We start from the raw sequence: 17,919 nt of genomic DNA, 5'->3' as shown, positions 1-17,919 counted from the left end.
TAACTTCGTTTCTTAAAAAAATTACAAAAATTATATAATAAAAATAAAACGACTTAATACGTAAAATTTTTAATTTGAAATAGCATCGTTTAATAGTAAATTTTTATCATTTCATATATAAATATTATAAAATTTAGTTTTCTAGAACTAATTATACTCAAAATCATTTTATTAAGAGGTTATAATAATAGAAATTATTTTATCATAAAATGTTTTCATTTAAGAAAGTAAAATCATATATAAATCATGACGGGTTCGAGTTTTAAATTATAGGTTGTTCGTGAATCGTAGAGTAAAGTCCAATGGTTAATTAAATGTATGAAAAAATATTTTAATGCAACACATCAATTTGCTTATCTTGTCGGAGTTATCAGAGTTTAAATTTGACCGAAATTTTAGGGTCATGACAGAAAGAATCTTCTGTATCACGCTCCGTTCATCATTTTGTATGAAGGTGCCTTTATCCTTATCTTCATTTCTTCGTTTTTATCCTCTGGTAACTTTCCTGTTTCAAGGTATACTTGCAGCGGAGTAATCCATGTTTCCTCGTCTTCTTGTATGAGGTCTTTGACTTCTTCTTCTAAGATTGATTTCTTTTCTAGTACCTCCACCAAGACTTCCTTTGCAAGATGCTCAAATGTCAGCGAAGCAAGTTTGCTCAGTGCGTCTGCCTTCTTATTTTGACTTCTTCGGACGTGTTCGATTTCAAAACTTTTGAAGCTTTCAATTAGTTCTTTTACCTTTGACAAGTACTGTTGGATGGTGGGTTGTTTTGCTTCGAAAGTGCCCTTGATCTGGTTAGACACTAGTTGTGAGTCGATGAAGGCTCGGAGATGAAGGATTTTTAATTCCTTTGCCATTCTCAATCCTGCTAGTAGAGCTTCGTACTCTGCTTCGTTGTTGGTTGTTGCAAATTCAAAACGAAGTGCATAAGTGAACTCTTTTCTTTCGGGATTTACCAACATTAGACCAACACCTGATCCATCAGAGCTTGACGCACCGTCGGTGTACAACTTCCATTCTTCATTTTCGACCTTTGGGGTAATAACTTGGGTTGAGTTCTTCGTGTCTTCTTCATTAACATTATCTGTTTCGGCAATAAAATCTGCTAGAACTTGTCCTTTGATTGCATGCCTGACCCGGAACTCGATGTCATGCTCCCCTAACTCAATGGCCCATTTGGCCATTCTCCCCGATTTTTCAAGTTTCGAGAGTACCTGCCTGATTGGTTTGTTGGTAAGTACCACTATTTGATGTGCTTGGAAGTATCTTCGGAGTTTCCTAGCTGTATGGATGAGTGCTAGAGTGAGTTTCTCAAGTTCTGGATAATTCAGCTCTGCTCCTTGAAATACTCGAATAACAAAGTACATTGGCACTTGCGTTCTCTCTCATTCAGTAACCAATACTGTGCTAATACATTCTTTCGAAGCAGCCAAGTATATGAAGAGTGTTTCTCCTTCTTCGGGTGAGGTTAAGGTGGGGAGTTTGGCGATGTACTCCTTCATTTTGACGAATGCCTTCTCCTCTTCTTCGTTCCAGTCAATTTTCTTTTTTCCCAAACATCCCTTCAGGATTCTGAAGAAGGGTAGTTATTTCTCTGCTCCCTTTGATACGAATCTGCTAAGTGATGCTAGTTTCCCATTCAGGCTCTGCATGTCTTTTATCGTTGCGGGAGTTTGGAGTTGTTTTAGCCTGTCTTCCTTTTCCGGATTCGCCTGGATCCCTTTTCTGGTGATATAATACCCAAGAAATTTTCCTTCTTCAACTCCAAAGGAACATTTCTTCAGATTCAGCTTCATGTTTATTGCCCGAAGCCTGTCGAAAGTTACCTAGATGTCCTCTATCAGATTTTCTTCTTTTCGACTTTTTATTACCATTTAATCCACGTAGGCTTCTAGATTTCTTCCTAGCTGATTATGAAAGGCTTTGTCGATGAGTCTTTGATAAGTTGCCCCTGCATTTTTTAAACCGAAGGGCATTTTTTGATAGCAATAAATTCCCTTGCTGGTGAAAAAAGACGTTTTTTCTTCGTCCTCCTTAGCCATTTTGATCTGATGATACCCGTATCGATACCCGTTTAGGGATTTGAGTTTCCAATTGATTTCGGGTAGGGGGTAGCAATCTTTGGGACAGGCTTTGTTGATGTTGGTGAAATCGACGCACATTCTCCATCCTCCGTCTGATTTTTTCACCATGACTGGATTAGCGACCCACGAAGGATATTTAGCTTCGCGAATTATTCCTGCTTTCAGCAAACCTTCTACTTCCTTACAGGCCGCTTCGTCCCTTTCCGGTGTTAAGTTCCATTTTTTCTGATGCACCGGTTCAAGGTGCTTGTGCTCATTGAGTCGATGCTCCGTCACGAAGGGTGACCCCTGTATATTGATGGTTCATGGTATCCCGGACATATCGCTGTTTTCCCAAGCAAATAAATCCACATTGGCTTGTAGTAATTTTCGGAGTTTTTGTTTGGTGGATGCTGGCAAGTTGTTTCCTATGCGGATCTCCTGATCCCGAAACATCGGATTCACTGATATCTTTTCTACTTGGAGATCTTCCTTTGAAGCTTCGAGGATGCATTCGGTCGGTTCTTTCATTGTTTCTTTTATGGCCTGGATCACCTTATTCCTGTCATATGTTGATACGAGAGTTCTGATCCCTTCGTGGGTATGGAATTTGACCATTTAATGTACTATGGATATGATTATACCCATCTTTTTCATAGCTACCCTCCCAAGTAAAATGTTATGTGGGGAGTTTGGTCGGACCACCACGAAATCAATGGTTTCTGTCCTTGTCAATGGTGGCTCCCCTATCGTGAAATCGAGATCAATTTCTCAATGGGCCAACACCTTTCTCCTGAGAATCCTACTAAGGGTACTCTTGGGGCACCCAACCGTGTTCCGATCGCAGGACTTAGTCGTTCGAAGCAATGTTCGTACATTACATCACAAGCACTTCCACTGTCAAGGTATTACCTTCGTACTTCTCTGTTGAAAATCTTTCCATTTATGGTAACCGGTAGGTCTGAAGGACATATTTTATCAAGGGCTGGGAATGATACTTCACTCCATTCTCTGATGATACAAAATCTTTCTCTTTTCTTAAAAGGCTAGTGTAAATCTATTGCCAGGATTACATTCTCTGCTTCTTGCCTCGTGTCTTCCATTTTCTTTTCCTGTATCCTCTCTTTCTTCGGTTCTCGGATTCCTTTTATGAGGTGGGACAGTTTTCCCGACTTAACAGCCTCCTCAATGGCTGTTTTGAGGTTGAAGCATTCATCCGTATCGTGCCCAAAATCATTGTGGAAGTCACAAAACTTGGTCATGTCTCTATTTCTCCCCCTGTTGGACATCTTTCTCGGGGCTTTGAACTAGTTGGCTACTTTTTCTGTTGCTAGGATTTCCTTGGGGGTTTTTATTAATGCCCCCAGGATCCCAGCTCTGGTTTCTCTTCGGTAAGGGTGGAATCTCCCTTTATCCTCTTTCCTACCATGTTTATCATCCCTTTTTTCTGATTTATCCTTTCGCCTATTCATGGGAGCATCGTCTAGGATGAAGTTACCTGCTGTTTCCTTAGCATCTAACCATATATATGCCTTTTCTAACAAAGCTTCGTAAGTGCTTGGTAGGTCTCGGCTAAGGTGTTCAATGAGAGGTCTGACCCTAGATCCGTAAAGCAACCCAGATATTCTTTGAGATTCTGGTTGGTTGGGAATTTGTTGAGTTTCGTTGGTATACCTAGTGAGGAAGGCTCTAGAACCTTCGCTATCCTTCTGCTTTATTCTATGAGCTGCCACATGATTCTTTTTGCGTCGCTTTTGTTGACTAAACTTAGACCTAAATTGCCATTTTAGGTCATCAAAGCTAGCTACAGAGTCTTTTGGTAGGGAGTCAAACCATACCCCGGCATCCCCCTTTAACATGTAAGAGAATGCGTGACATGCTACGGGTATGTCCCATTTGGCCATTCATGCTGTACCCTCAAATATACTAAGGAAATCATCCGGGTTGTCCTTTCCTTCGTAGTAAATTAGGTGTGAGGGTATTTTTATTTCGTCGGGGAATGCACAGTTCTGGATGTAGGGCACAAATGGGGTTTTTTGGTTTATCCAGAAGTTGCTATTGGCCGCGATCAGGGGTAGTATTTGATGACCTTGGGCACAACACATTCCCTCTGGTTAGGAGGATATATCTAGGTGGTGGTCATTTGTTGTGGTGGATGGTTCCAATTTTGGAAGTATGTGTGGCTGGTTACTGGTGGTACTGAAGCGTTTGGTTGATTGCTCATAGGGGTTGTTTCTACACATGGTATGTTTAGGGTGACATGAGGGTTTCCTTGGGCCCATACATATTGGTTTGGTTGCCCGAAGCTACCCCAGCTCGAGTGAGGAGGTGGTACATGCCTATTTGGTTCTTGGGGTGCTATGGACACAGTCGGAGCTGATGTATTACAAGTGTAGAGGGGTGCAGTAGGTATAGTTAGGGTTACCTGATATATGCTGGGGGTTTCCCCTGCTCAAATCATAGTTTCTGCTGACGAGTTTGCCGGTGAATTCCTAGGCTGTGAATTTTGGTTTGGAGGTTCCATTTCCATCTCCTCGTCGTAATCCTCACTTTTGTATGTTAGCACCCTTCTACTTTGCAAGATCCCAGTATCCCTTAAGCTCTTTATAACCGATCTGATGTGATCGTAATTATTCAAGACGAAGGTCTTATCTATCAACGGTGGTGGTTCTGTGGAATGCGAGCCACGGGGGTTCATTGAGATGAATATGGCGGGAGTGGCGGGTGACCTGGTCAAGGTCCCCATAGTTGAGAACTCTAGTTGTGTTGAATCTGAGGTTTGTATAATTTAGGGTGGTGTGAAACCCGGAGGTATGTGACTGGAGTCCGCCATGGCGTCGGTTCTTGCTTAACAAAATGAATAAGATGTGAGTCCCACGGATGGCTCCAATTGTTTGTACAATAACCGGCGACTAGTGTTGATATGGGGATATGCAAGTCACATAGATTGAGGTTGAGTGATTATGATTTTGGTTATGTTCGTTGGCGATTCCCTGAAGGTAACAATTAGAGGATTGTTTTACGCCACCGAAGCAAATGATATAACATGATTGTGTTATTATGTGTGTATGAATTAAATGTGGAATTTTTCCTGCATTCTATTCTATTTATACGTGGGATGGAGCGGCTCCCTATACCGGCTCGCTAGTTCCCAATGATTTTGGATCACTAGTTGACTTTCCCTTTTGGTAAACCTGTAGAGGAAAGTGAGCTTGTCCATTTCCTTTGTGGTACAGGCGTGCACTGAGCTAGGAATAGTTTCGCTAGCTTGACTTTGTAATTGACCGAGGTTTTATGGGCTCTAAGATCACTATTGTTGCTATGATTCCAGGACCTCGTTCATTGTAGCTAACGTTTTCCTTCGTTCTATATATTGTGGCCAGATCCTCCGAAGTAAACTGCGAAGCTAATAAACGAGTTGGAGGTGGGGTACACTATCAAGTATTATGTGCATTAAGTGTTCATTTACCTTAGATGTATTGCCTTGATACTCATGCTTAGAGTGGAAAGTCTAACATTCTTGGATACAAGTCATGATAATCATTTGAGGCAATCTCAGTTGTGACATAAACTTTTGTTTGTAATTAACACATTTTCTAAGGTCCTATTGGTTGGTCAACATGTCATTAATGACAATAACCCACTTTAACCATAAAGTACATTAGTATTCAATTTTAAACTTGTCTGTGAATTAATTAAGTGTGTTCATGATGTCTTAACAATTTGAGCAACTGATATCAATTAAGCATGTTATAAGACATCAAGTTAATCAAGTCTAAACTATTCTTAAACTTGATTTTAGACTTAAGCAAACCTATGTGTGTTAATGATTCTTTATCCTTTTAAGATTACTAGATTATGACATATTAAGCATTATCCAAGTAGCATAAGTGTTTATTAAAGTAGTCCAAATACAAAAGGTTCCTACAAAAGGTATATGTATGAACCTTGTCTTGATAGTCATGCTTAAAGTGGAAAGTCTAACATTCTTGGATACAAGTCATGATAATCATTTGAGGCAATCTCAGTTGTGTCATAACCCTTTGTTTGTAATTAACACATTTGCTAAGGTCCTATTGGTTGGTCAACATGTCATTGATGACAATAACCCACTTTAATCACAAAGCACATTAGTATTCAATTTTAAACTTGTTTGTGAATTAATTAAGTGTGTTCATGATGTCTTAACAATTTAAGCAAGTGATATCAATTAAACATGTTATAAGACATCAAGTTAATCAAGTCTAAATCATTCTTAAACTTGATTTTAGACTTAAGAAAACCTATGTGTGTTAATGATTCTTTATCCTTTTAAGAGTACTAGATTATGACATATTAAGCATTATCCAAGTAGCACAGTGTATTTTGAAGTAGTCCAAATACAAGTTGATGGATTTCTAACTCGTAACACATAGCAAGACAAGGTTCATACATATACATATTAAGTAACTACTTAGCAAGTTCACATTTAGCACATAGTCAAATAATGCTCATGTATTAATAGCAAGTAGTCAAGTAATATTCATGTAATGACTAGCAAGAGATCACTATTTAATTTAGGATTAAACATATAGTGATACCATAGCATGAACTAAGGCTATGCAAGTTTTACTTGCAAAGTGGCATTTGCAAGATTAATGTATAAGTATACATTAATGTCCAACACATGTACAAGGAAGGAGCAACTCTTGGTTGGGACTTGATGACCATCCTAGGTATGTCTAAATACATTTTAGATGTGCATGTTTTCCTATAACACTTATGTGTTATCCCTTATTCAAGGATTAATCGTCATTAAGGTGTCATAAGGTGTAGTGTTCTAGTGACTAAAACTCTTTTGGGTATGAAGGAGGTAACTATTCTAATTTCTAAGCATGTTTAAACAAGTTTCATAAATTATAGATGCCCCGAAGTTGTCAAACTAAATTTGATCAAAAGTTTGGGCAGAACCTTCTGCGGTTGACTCTCGATTGACCGTGGAGTCGACCGTGCAATCCTGGTTTCATAAACCATGGTGTAGGATTCCACGGTCTGACCTGCGGTCGACCGTGAACTGAACCGTGTAGCCTAAATTTCAATCTAAGCTTTATTTGGTTTTGGTATTTTGCTAGAGCAAGTGTGGATTAGTGAAATTGTGCTTTTATGTCAAGATGTCGACCATCACTTCTACTTATGTGCATGTGTCATCATCAAAACACTTATTGTTATAGGTTAAGATTAGTATTATCGTTAAGCATAAACTCGCATTCTCCCCCAACAATATATATATATATATATATATATATATATATATATATATATATATATATATATATATATATATAATATATTTAGGAGTATTTACTACTACGCATTACTTTACTTTACCATTATATACTTTATACTTATGACGACCCTCAAATTTTTTTATTTCTGTTATTATTGTTCCATTAATAGGACTTTATGTACTCGTAAACTTTGTTTAACAACTTTGATTAAGTAGTAACTTTTGATCGATACCTTCTGTTAAAGTTTATGTATTTCTGTGTTTTTATTTTTATATAGATTATATGTACTAATTAAAATGTGACAATATTTATAAGATCCAAACAAATAAGAATATATATAAACTAATTGGAACCAAATAAAATTTATAAAAGTTAGGGGTTAATAATTAAATAAAAGGTAATTAAATAAATGTAACCCTAATATTAGTAATATTAATAATAATAATACTAATAAAAATATATAAAATACATAATTAATAAGAATGCCATAAAAAATATAAATATAATACACATGTATATAATTCGGCTGGAAAAAAAAATATAAAAGGAGAAATATTAAGCTTGCTCACTAAGTTATTTACAAGTCCTAGTTTAACTCTAATTAGTGCTTGATCTTCAAGTAACCTAAAGCAATTAGGAAACCAACAACCCTATAAAATCCCTCAAGATTTTCCATAAGATCACCACAAATTCCTGCTGCAAATTGTTGACTATTATCCAGCATGTTTCCCTCTCAACCTGTCAACACTTTCAACTCCCATTCAGCCCTTTTCAGTCACCAATCATCATCATCAAAAAGCCTGTTGTTAGTCGATTAAACAACCATCATTCAGCCCTTCTGTCCAGCCTTGTTCGCCATCAAACCTGCTGCTATTCCTGCTGTGTTGTCGAGACAAAAACAGTCCAAGAAATCCCTTGATTGATCGAATTCTGCTGCTGCATTTTTCTGGAGTTTTGTTGCTGCATTCTATCAAACAAAAAGGACCCAAAAGGACCTTAAATTGGATCGTGTTTTCCTGCTGCTGCTACTGGTTTCCTGTTCAACTTTTATTCATCATCAATTCTTGATCTTTAACCCTTAAGGTAGTCCTAAAAACCCCAGTTTAATCTTGTTCTTAATTTAATTACTTATAAGTATTATATTAAGTATTATGTTTATGTATTGTTAATGAATTATGAATATGAATATGAATTAAGAATGCATGATTGAATTATAAAAATTATGTTTTAAGTATTACATTAAGTAAGAACATGTTGTTAGATGTTAAAGGTTTATGAATAAGATTAAAAGTAGATTATGAATATGAAATATTGATTATGTTTATGATTAAAAAGGTTAGGGTTTATGAGTATGATCAAGTATTATGATTAATGATTAATAAGAAAGATTAAGGTTATTGGTTAATAAGCTAGTAAGTATTAATAGTTGAAGATAAAAGTTATGATCATGATTATGGGATGAATATGAATTGATTAATAAGTTGATAGGTTGTGATTAGGTGTAATAAAAGATTGAACATGAGTTGATTATGATTATTAGGGTTATAAGGATTTAAATAATAATTATGGATTAGGGTTGATGAATATTATATGATTAATAAGGTAGTATTATGTTATTAGGTTATGAATATGAATGGAAGATATGATTTTATGTTAAGGTTAATAGGTCTTGAATATGATATAGGTTATGATATTATAATTAGTAACGTATAATGAAAAATATATACATGCATGCATACATGCATGCATACGTACGTACGTATGTACATGTGTATATTGTAAGTATATGCTTATGTATATATGTATATATATATACGTGTATATGTATGTGTACATATGTATGTATATGTACGTGTGTATGTATGTATGAATGTGTATTATGAAAGTATTATATAAGGTTAGTAAATATAATAATAAAAGTAATAAGTGTATATATATATATATATATATATATATATATATATATATATATATATATATATATATATCATCTTACACTTATATATATGTAACACATATACCTAATATATATGTACTATATAAGTTATGAACATGTATAATAGAAATAAAGTATATATATGTATGTATCATATAGGTATATTCATACATGTAACATAATAGTTGATTAATTAAATAATAATACTATTATTAGTATAACTTATACACCTAACTATATAGTAACACTTAATTACACTAAGTATATTATCACTTATATATATATTATATATATATATATATATATATATATATATATATATATATATATATATATATATATATATATATATATATATATAACTAATAAGTATATTAATAACTTGTTATGCGTATACACTATTAACGTGAATGTTATAATTAAAGATAGCGTACAAAGACTACAAACATCACCGCTACTTGTGGCCTAGGGTGATCCTTGTTACCATTATGGGACGCTTGTGGATCTCGAATGCCAAGACTTAGATTCTGGTCAAGAGATCCTGGGCCGCTCGGTAACAATAGATCATTCGAGTGACTTGCATGTTAGCAACGAAGTTTGGGCGAGATTATACAACTTCTTTGTTAAGAATTATAACCCGAACATTCTTAAACTAGAAGCTTACTATAAGTGGAAGCTTTCCATAAATAGTAGATTTCCAAATATAGAAACTTTTGAGAAATAGTAACTTTTCTCGAAAACCGTCACTGTTAATATAGTTTGCTATATTAATAAACAAACTTTATGTCTATTAGACATTAACTAATTAAACATTATATCTCTAGGTTGAGATCTCCGATTACATACTCCGTTCATACTACTTGCGTGGAATTTCCTGCTTGCAATTAAGGTGAACTTCATAGCCCCACTTTTTAACTATCTTTATATACTTGTTTTGAAATTTTGGGGTGAGACACATGCTTGCTTTTAAACTGTTTTACGATTAGACACAAGTACATGAAAACTTTATTTTGATTAGTTCAAACTATGTTATGACATGCTTTATTTCATGCTTAATCCCTGCCATGATATCGTTAGTTGCTGGAATTTTGGCAAACTTAATTATTGTGAGTAGCGCTATTGAGAGTGACATCTCTATCCGGATGACCGTTGGTCAATGGATACATAATAAGGATTTAACGACACGAACGAATAAAGTGATCACACGGGGTAACTTGTTTAGTTTCGATATCATACACCTCAGCATTGCTACCGAACTGATTAAACTTTATAATTAAATCTTGTGGTCTAAACACTATTATAAACCTATGTTGTTCACTCAACCATTTTGGTTGACACTTTAAGCATGTTTTGTCTCAGGTGAAGATTGCTAAAGATTTTGTGTGCTATTTGGACTTTGCTGCTTTTGGAGTCCACATTTTATCATTTATGTTATTGCATTAAAACACTTAGATTACATTTACTTTTATTAAGGATTCATTTGTAATGACTTATACTTTCCGCTGTGTTAATACATTGGTTTTTAATTAAAACGTCTCATATAGAGTCGTTCTCGCTTTACTCTTGTGTTATGATATTGGTTAGTCACATATTACCCCCAGTTCTATTTTAGGAGGTGTGACAGATTGGTATCAGAGCTGAGCTGTTATAGAGAACCAGGATTGCATTTTATGCGTGCCTTATGTGCTAGTTAGGGTGCCTTAGTAATCCATAGGTCAATAACCTTTCCTGTTTTGGTTTATAGTGCCTTTCCCTTTACATTTTACTTAGTGCCTTTACGTCTTCTTTAGAACTTGCCTAACTTCGTTCTTTCGTGTCTTTTAGGATGTCTCGCTTTAGCCCGATCATCATCTCCGACAACGAGTCCGAAGGATCCGTTAACTCACCGGTCTACACACCTACTACTCCACCCGTGTGATGACCCGGAAATTTCCAACCAAATTTAAACTTAATCCTTGTAAGATCTCGACACGATAAGCAAAGTCTATAATGTTGAGTGTCAAAGGTATTGAAGTGTTTTCATTTATACAATTACCCATTGACTGCTCTCGACGATTCACGAACCTTTAATGTATATATAAATGATTATATATTTAAATAATTATATATGATAATTTAAATATGTTACTGAGCTATTATAAGATAACTTAAAATAACCAAAACTTATTATTTGAATATGTAGAATATATTGAACGTAAATGATTTCGAACATGATTTGTCAACATTAACAAAAGATTAAATGTATACCTTGAATTATTTGTTTCAATATAAATAATTAATATATTTATCTAAGTAACAAAACTTAACATTTAAAACAATATTATATACATAATAGATAAATATATATATATGATTACAATACATAAATGATGATTATATGTATACTCTAATATATTAAAATGCATAAATATTAAATATATGTTACTATATATATAATAATTATTAAATAATACATAATTAATAAATTGTACTATTAATATAGATACAAAGTAATTGCAAGACAAATATTGTTGTTATACTAATATTATTATTACTTTCATTATTATTATTAAAATAGGTATTAATATTAATACTAATATTAGTATTATTAATGTTACTCTATATGAAAATTAATATATTATGATTACTAATATTACTGTTATCATTATTGATATAATAATTAGTAGTAAAATTATAACTTTAGTTATTGTCATGATTATTAAGTACTACGAATGATAAAAACTATCTTTTTATTTGTATCATTATCATTATAGCTAGTAATAAGATTATAATTTTCATTATAATTAATGTTGGTATTATTATCATTAAGAATCATTATCATTATTAATATTATTAAATCTGTATTATTATTCTTATTTATTATTTATTATTTTGATATTATTATTATTATTACTAATATAATTGTTAATAATTCGATATTATTATTAATAATTTTATTATTGTATTAGTATTGTTAATAACATTATTAATATTAAAAAAAATTACAAACTTCATATCTATATAAATAAATAAATAAATATATATATATAAATACATATACATCTATAAAATACAATTAATTATAAATATATATATATATATATATATATATATATATATATATATACGAATAAATATATTTATAAATACTAGTATATATGTATATAATTATAGATAAATACGTATTATACTCATAGGATCCTAAAAATCGGTATTTTATTAACAATGTATTTATTTTTATTAATAATTGATAATAATACATAAAATATAAAAATCACTTTATAAAAATTAGCCTGTTATCTGTCTCTGTCGATTGTAAAAATTTTCTTCTCATCTGTACGTGATTTTGTTTCCTCTTGATCAATTATCACTAAATAAGAATCACGTCACTGCTTCACTTATTTGATTAAAATCATTATCCATGACACTCCTTCTGTTTATTCGAAAATAGAAACAGAAATACAGCTTCATCTCTGTTCTTGGGTCAATTTACCAAAAACTCGAATACAAATTTAATTGTGAAACCTACTAATGCAATTATGCTGGAAAACGGTCGCTTAAGCTCTCTGAAAACTCTCAAGGTCCAGTTTATCTTAACAAGATTCAATTTCTAAGTCAAAGTTCAATTTTCAAAAGTCAACCGAATTATCCATAGTAAAATTCGAACTCATTTTTATGTTTTAAGCTTAATTAAAGATCCAGAAAGTTTATATATATGATTTAGAACCTTGTTTATGTTATAATTATAATCTAAAACTATCTAAAAGTTAAGATTTGATTTGGTGTTCATAACATTTTTTACTGTGATATTCAATAGAACGAATTCGAATAAATTTTAAAAATTTAGAAATGCAGTTATGTTAAGAATCATCTAATAAAACTATCTGGAAAAGGTCAACCTCCAATTCATTATATCGGTTGCTAATTTAAGAGTCAAAGACGATTTGTAAGATCCAGTCTTTCTCTGTTGTGTTGGACGTCGTCCAACAGGGCTGGACGCCGTCCTGTTTTGAAGGGCTGGACGCCGTTCAAAAATCTGGACGCCGTCCAGATGGTCTGACGAGCCAGCTTTGGTATTTTGATATTTAAAAGGGGTAACTTGGTAATTTCACTTTGTGGACGACTTTATGACCCTAGATCAGTTTTAGTGAGCCTCGTTACTCCATTTCCATCTACTTTATCTTCCTCCACTAAATTCTAGAGAGAGAGGAAGTTCTAGAGTGAGAGAGCTCCATTAAAGGAAGAAAGAGGTTAATTCGGGTCTTAGAGCGAGTTTTAAAGTGGTTCATCTAGTCGCTAGCTACGTGTTGATTGTGTTGGTAAGTCTTAACCTTGATTTCTTTACTTTAACTAGTTTAAGGGTTAGGGTTTGGTTTAGTGTTATACATAAAACCCATTTGATAGTGATTTGGGAGTTTTGGGTAAGTTTGGGTCATGAAGACCCAAAAGATGACTAACCTAGGGTTTTGAAATGTTAAAGTGTGTAAATGGGTCTTAAAGGCTTAGTAAATCACTAGCACACTTGTAGTTAATGTTAGTGGGCATCATTTGGGTTGTGGATGACCCAAATGGGCGTGTTGGCCTCGTAATGGGTCAAATGGGTCTTGGGCGACCTAGGTTGTTAAATGCGTATGAGAACACACTAAACTTGTGATTTTAAAGTGTTTAAGACCATATTTGACTAGTGCTAGGGTTTTGTTGGTGTTGACCCAAATCTTAGGGTTAAGGGTGCAAATGGGTCGGAATTGCACCTTGGGTCAAAATGGCACTAGAATGATGAGTGAGTTGGTTGACCCACTTGAGTCGTGATTAATTATTGTGCTAAATGTAATAGGTACGTTACATTGAAGTTACAAGCTCGATTATCTTTCACAAAAGACTTTGAGGTGAGTGGAATAATTATATATGTATGTATATGATTTATTTACTTGTGGGGTAAGGGTTTAAAGTTCGTTGTTGATGATACAGTACCCTAGAGTATATTGTGGTGTTGATGAGGGTTTAAAGTTCGTTGTTGACGATACCTCATATGTGGTTTTAAAGTTCGTTGTTGACGATACCACATTAATATAAATGTATGGAATTTAAGTTCGATGTTGACGATGCCATACGACTATGGTAGTGACGTTGGATGAGGGTTTAAAGTTCGTTGTTGACGATACCTCATATGTGGGTTTAAAGTTCTTTGTTGACGATACCACATTAATATAGGCGAATGTGTTTTAAGTTCGATGTTGACGATACCATTCGTTGGGCTAACCTTAAGATCTTGAGTACTATGGATGTTGTGAACATCAATGTTATATATTCGTGTTGTAGCATATTGTATTGTTGTGTTATATGCTATTGTTATACTAGCGTGGTTTTCGGGGTTTTAGCGATATACATTTTTAAAAGTATGCTAATTATGTAGCTAGTATGTATGCGAATTTGGCGTAAGTGTTTGCAAGTAAGTAAGTTATATATGTATATGTATAATTATTGCATTCACTAAGCTTTAGCTTACCCTCTCGTTGTTTATCTTTTTAGGCTCCGGCGTGGACAAAGGCAAAGGTATTCGGTTGGATTAGTGGCCTCCCGCTTATTTTGATGGGGGTGCTTTTGGGTTAGCTTTTGAAAGTTCGGCCAAGATTTGGGTAGTTTAAACCCAAACACCATGCTCTAGTGTCGTTTGGAAATTAAACTTGTATTGGTCGAAACTTGTATTTTTGATCGAAACGCGTAAGACGGGTCGATGTGGGCCCGATGTTGTAAAACTTGTTTTGATGACGGAAACCTCTTATTTTATTATATTGTGATACGTTGTAAAAAGGTTTTCGTTTAAAAGTGTCGAGAAGCGGGATTTCCGCTCACGTAAGTTGGACCCGGGGGACAGCAGCTTCCAGGCAATCTGGACGCCGTCCAGATATGCTGGATGCCGTCCCGGTCTTAAGTGCTGGACACCGTCCAGAAATCTTGACGCAGTCCAGATAGGCAGGTCCAGAATATTTTTTTTTTTTGGGTGTGTTTTTGGATTAGCGAAGTCGGGTTGTTACAAGTGGTATCAGAGCATGGTCTAAGGGATTTAGGCGACTTGAGATAGGTGCCTAGACTTAGACTTTATTGTGTGTGCGCTTTATGCGGGACTTGTAGAACTTTGGGTCGGAACGGGAATTGTTAGTGCTAGGGTTTATGTGAATTAACCTTGCACTAATTGTTTTGTGTTGTTTCAGCAATCATCAAGCGAGATAGGCATTGTAATAGCAAGTTAATGCAACTTGCTCGCGTAACAATGATTAGCTACCATTGTTACGGGTTCAAATCGTGTCAAACAAGCGATGTACGACGATTGTTGAGCAAGATGGCGTAGTGTGGTGCATATGTATATACATATGTGTTAAGTCCTTTCATTTCGTTGCTTAAATTGACTTCGTTTTATAGAATAAAGATGAGAAATGGACACGACACCAATGACGGAAGTACGAGTGAGGACGTTGAACTCACGTCCAAGGTTGAGGCCATCTTTAAAAGGCTAAAAAGGGATTTTTCTTGACGATGTTCGAAAGGTCTTCCAAGAGTCGGTTGATGGACAAGTGACCAAAATGATCAATGAACGAATGAAAGCCGCAATAGAGGAGGCTTTAGAAGCTAGAAACATTTATCCTCGAGGCGAAGGGGGTGAAGGTAATGGTGGGGGTGGAAGGCGGGGCTTCCACTACAAAAATTTCAAAGATACTCAACCTCCGATGTTTAATGGGGTGAGGGATCCATTGAAAAGCACTTGTTGGATTTCTGATATCGAGGGGGCGTTCCGTACCGCGGAGTGTCCTCCCGAGAAGAAGACGAGGTATGGGTCTAGCATGTTGCGCGAAGAGGGCAAGTTGTGGTGGGGCGATAAAATTAAATTATATGGTGAAGAGCAATGCATGAGCTTGACATGGGAGGAGTTTAAGAAGGAATTTTTCCAAGAATACCGAACTTCTTCCGATCTTGATAGAATCCGGGACGAGTTGCACAATTTGCAACAAGGTTCAATGGACTTGGTTACTCTCAAGTCTACCTTCTTGGCAAAGACTCGTTTTTTCCCAGAATATGTTGGTGATGATCACAAGCTAATGAAGGATTTTTACCGTACTTTGAATGATGAGTTCAAGGGTAAGATTAGTCGAGGTATGGCTAAGTCATTTGAAGAGTTATTTGAATTGGCTCGGGGTTTTGGCTGGAGGTTCCAATGAAAAGTGATTTCTCTTTTTCTAAGAGAAAGTTTGAAGATTCTAGTCATTCCAGCATTTCTAACAAGAAAAACAAGAAGGGTTCCGAAAGTGCGAATAGTGTGAAGAAGGGTGGTTTTGGGAACTTTGTCCCTACTTGCTACAATTGTGGGGTACGTGGACATATGGTTCGAGATTGTCCGAAGCCAACTTTAACAAACAAGCTCACTTGTTTTAATTGCAACAAAGAAGGACACCGAAAGTCGGAGTGTCCCGATTTACGAAACGATAATGCTAAGCGTCTAGAGAAAGAGGCGGGTATGGCTAGGGGTCGCAACTATTTAATGACGAATGATGAAGCCAAGCAATCCAACGAGGTGGTCTCAGGTACTTTTATGGTTAACTCCAATCCGGCAAGGATTCTATTTGATAGCGGTGCAAATTTGTCGTTTGTGTCTTCAAAATTTGTGCCTAAACTTAATAGACCGTTAGCTAAGTTAAGTCGTTTGGTAGAAGTCGATATAGCGGACGGCAAGACGGTTTTAGTGGTTGATGTGTGTAAGAATTGTGATGTTGTTTTTGGTGCCGAGAACTTTAAAATTGATCTCATTCCGATGACCTTGGGCGATTTTGATATCGTTTTTGGTATGGATTGGCTCGATCGAAATAGAGCCGATATCGCATGCCATGAAAATTTATTCGTGTGAAGACCCCAAGTGGGGGAGAGTTAATTATTCATGGCGATAAACGAAGAAGACTTGTGCTGATATGTTCTTTTGCACGGGCACGTCGTTTTCTTGTTAGTGGTGGCATGGCTTTTCTTGCCCATGTTGTTGATACTCGTGATGAGCCACCACCTATTCGTGAAATTCCGGTGGTTAGTGAATTCGAAGACGTTTTTCCGGACGAGTTACCAGGTGTTCCGGCGGAAAGACAAGTTGAATTTCGCATTGAGTTGGTTCTGGGAGCTACTCCCATTGCTAAAACTCATTATCGTTTAGCGCCGAAGGAAATGCAAGAATTGTTAAATCAAACCCAAGAGCTACTTAAAAAGGGTTTTATCCGACCGAGTGCTTCGCCATGGGGCGCTCCGGTTTTATTTGTGAAAAAGAAGGATGGTAGTATGCGGATGTGCATCGATTACCGGGAGTTGAATAAAGTGACGATCAAAAATCGTTATCCATTGCCTCGGATTGACGATTTGTTTGACCAACTCCAAGGTGCTACGTATTTCTCTAAGATTGACCTACGGTCCGGCTATCACCAAATGAGGGTCCGTGAGGAAGATATTGAGAAAATGGCTTTTCGAACGCGTTATGGGCATTTTGAGTTTGTAGTTATGCCTTTTGGTCTTACGAATGCACCGGCGGCATTCATGGATCTTATGAACCGAGTGTGCCAACCTATTTTGGACAAGTCGGTAATTGTGTTCATTGAGGACATACTTGTCTATTCGAAGAGTATGAAAGAACATGAACTTC

The 17,919-nt window shown here is 35.4% G+C and overlaps 1 protein-coding gene across 1 annotated transcript; it reads right to left on the bottom strand.

Moving 5' to 3' along the window:
• Positions 1–425: 425 nt before the first annotated feature.
• LOC139864605 (uncharacterized) lies at positions 426–1,370 on the bottom strand. The gene has a single exon (XM_071853185.1). The coding sequence runs from the start codon at positions 1,368–1,370 to the stop codon at positions 426–428; it is 945 nt and encodes a 314-aa protein (XP_071709286.1).
• Between the last annotated feature and the right edge of the window lie 16,549 nt (positions 1,371–17,919).

The sequence above is a fragment of the Rutidosis leptorrhynchoides genome, chromosome 8, assembly GCF_046630445.1.
Source record: "Rutidosis leptorrhynchoides isolate AG116_Rl617_1_P2 chromosome 8, CSIRO_AGI_Rlap_v1, whole genome shotgun sequence".
In the NCBI taxonomy this organism is placed as follows: Eukaryota; Viridiplantae; Streptophyta; class Magnoliopsida; order Asterales; family Asteraceae; genus Rutidosis; species Rutidosis leptorrhynchoides.
This window is presented reverse-complemented; position numbering and strand designations above follow the sequence as displayed.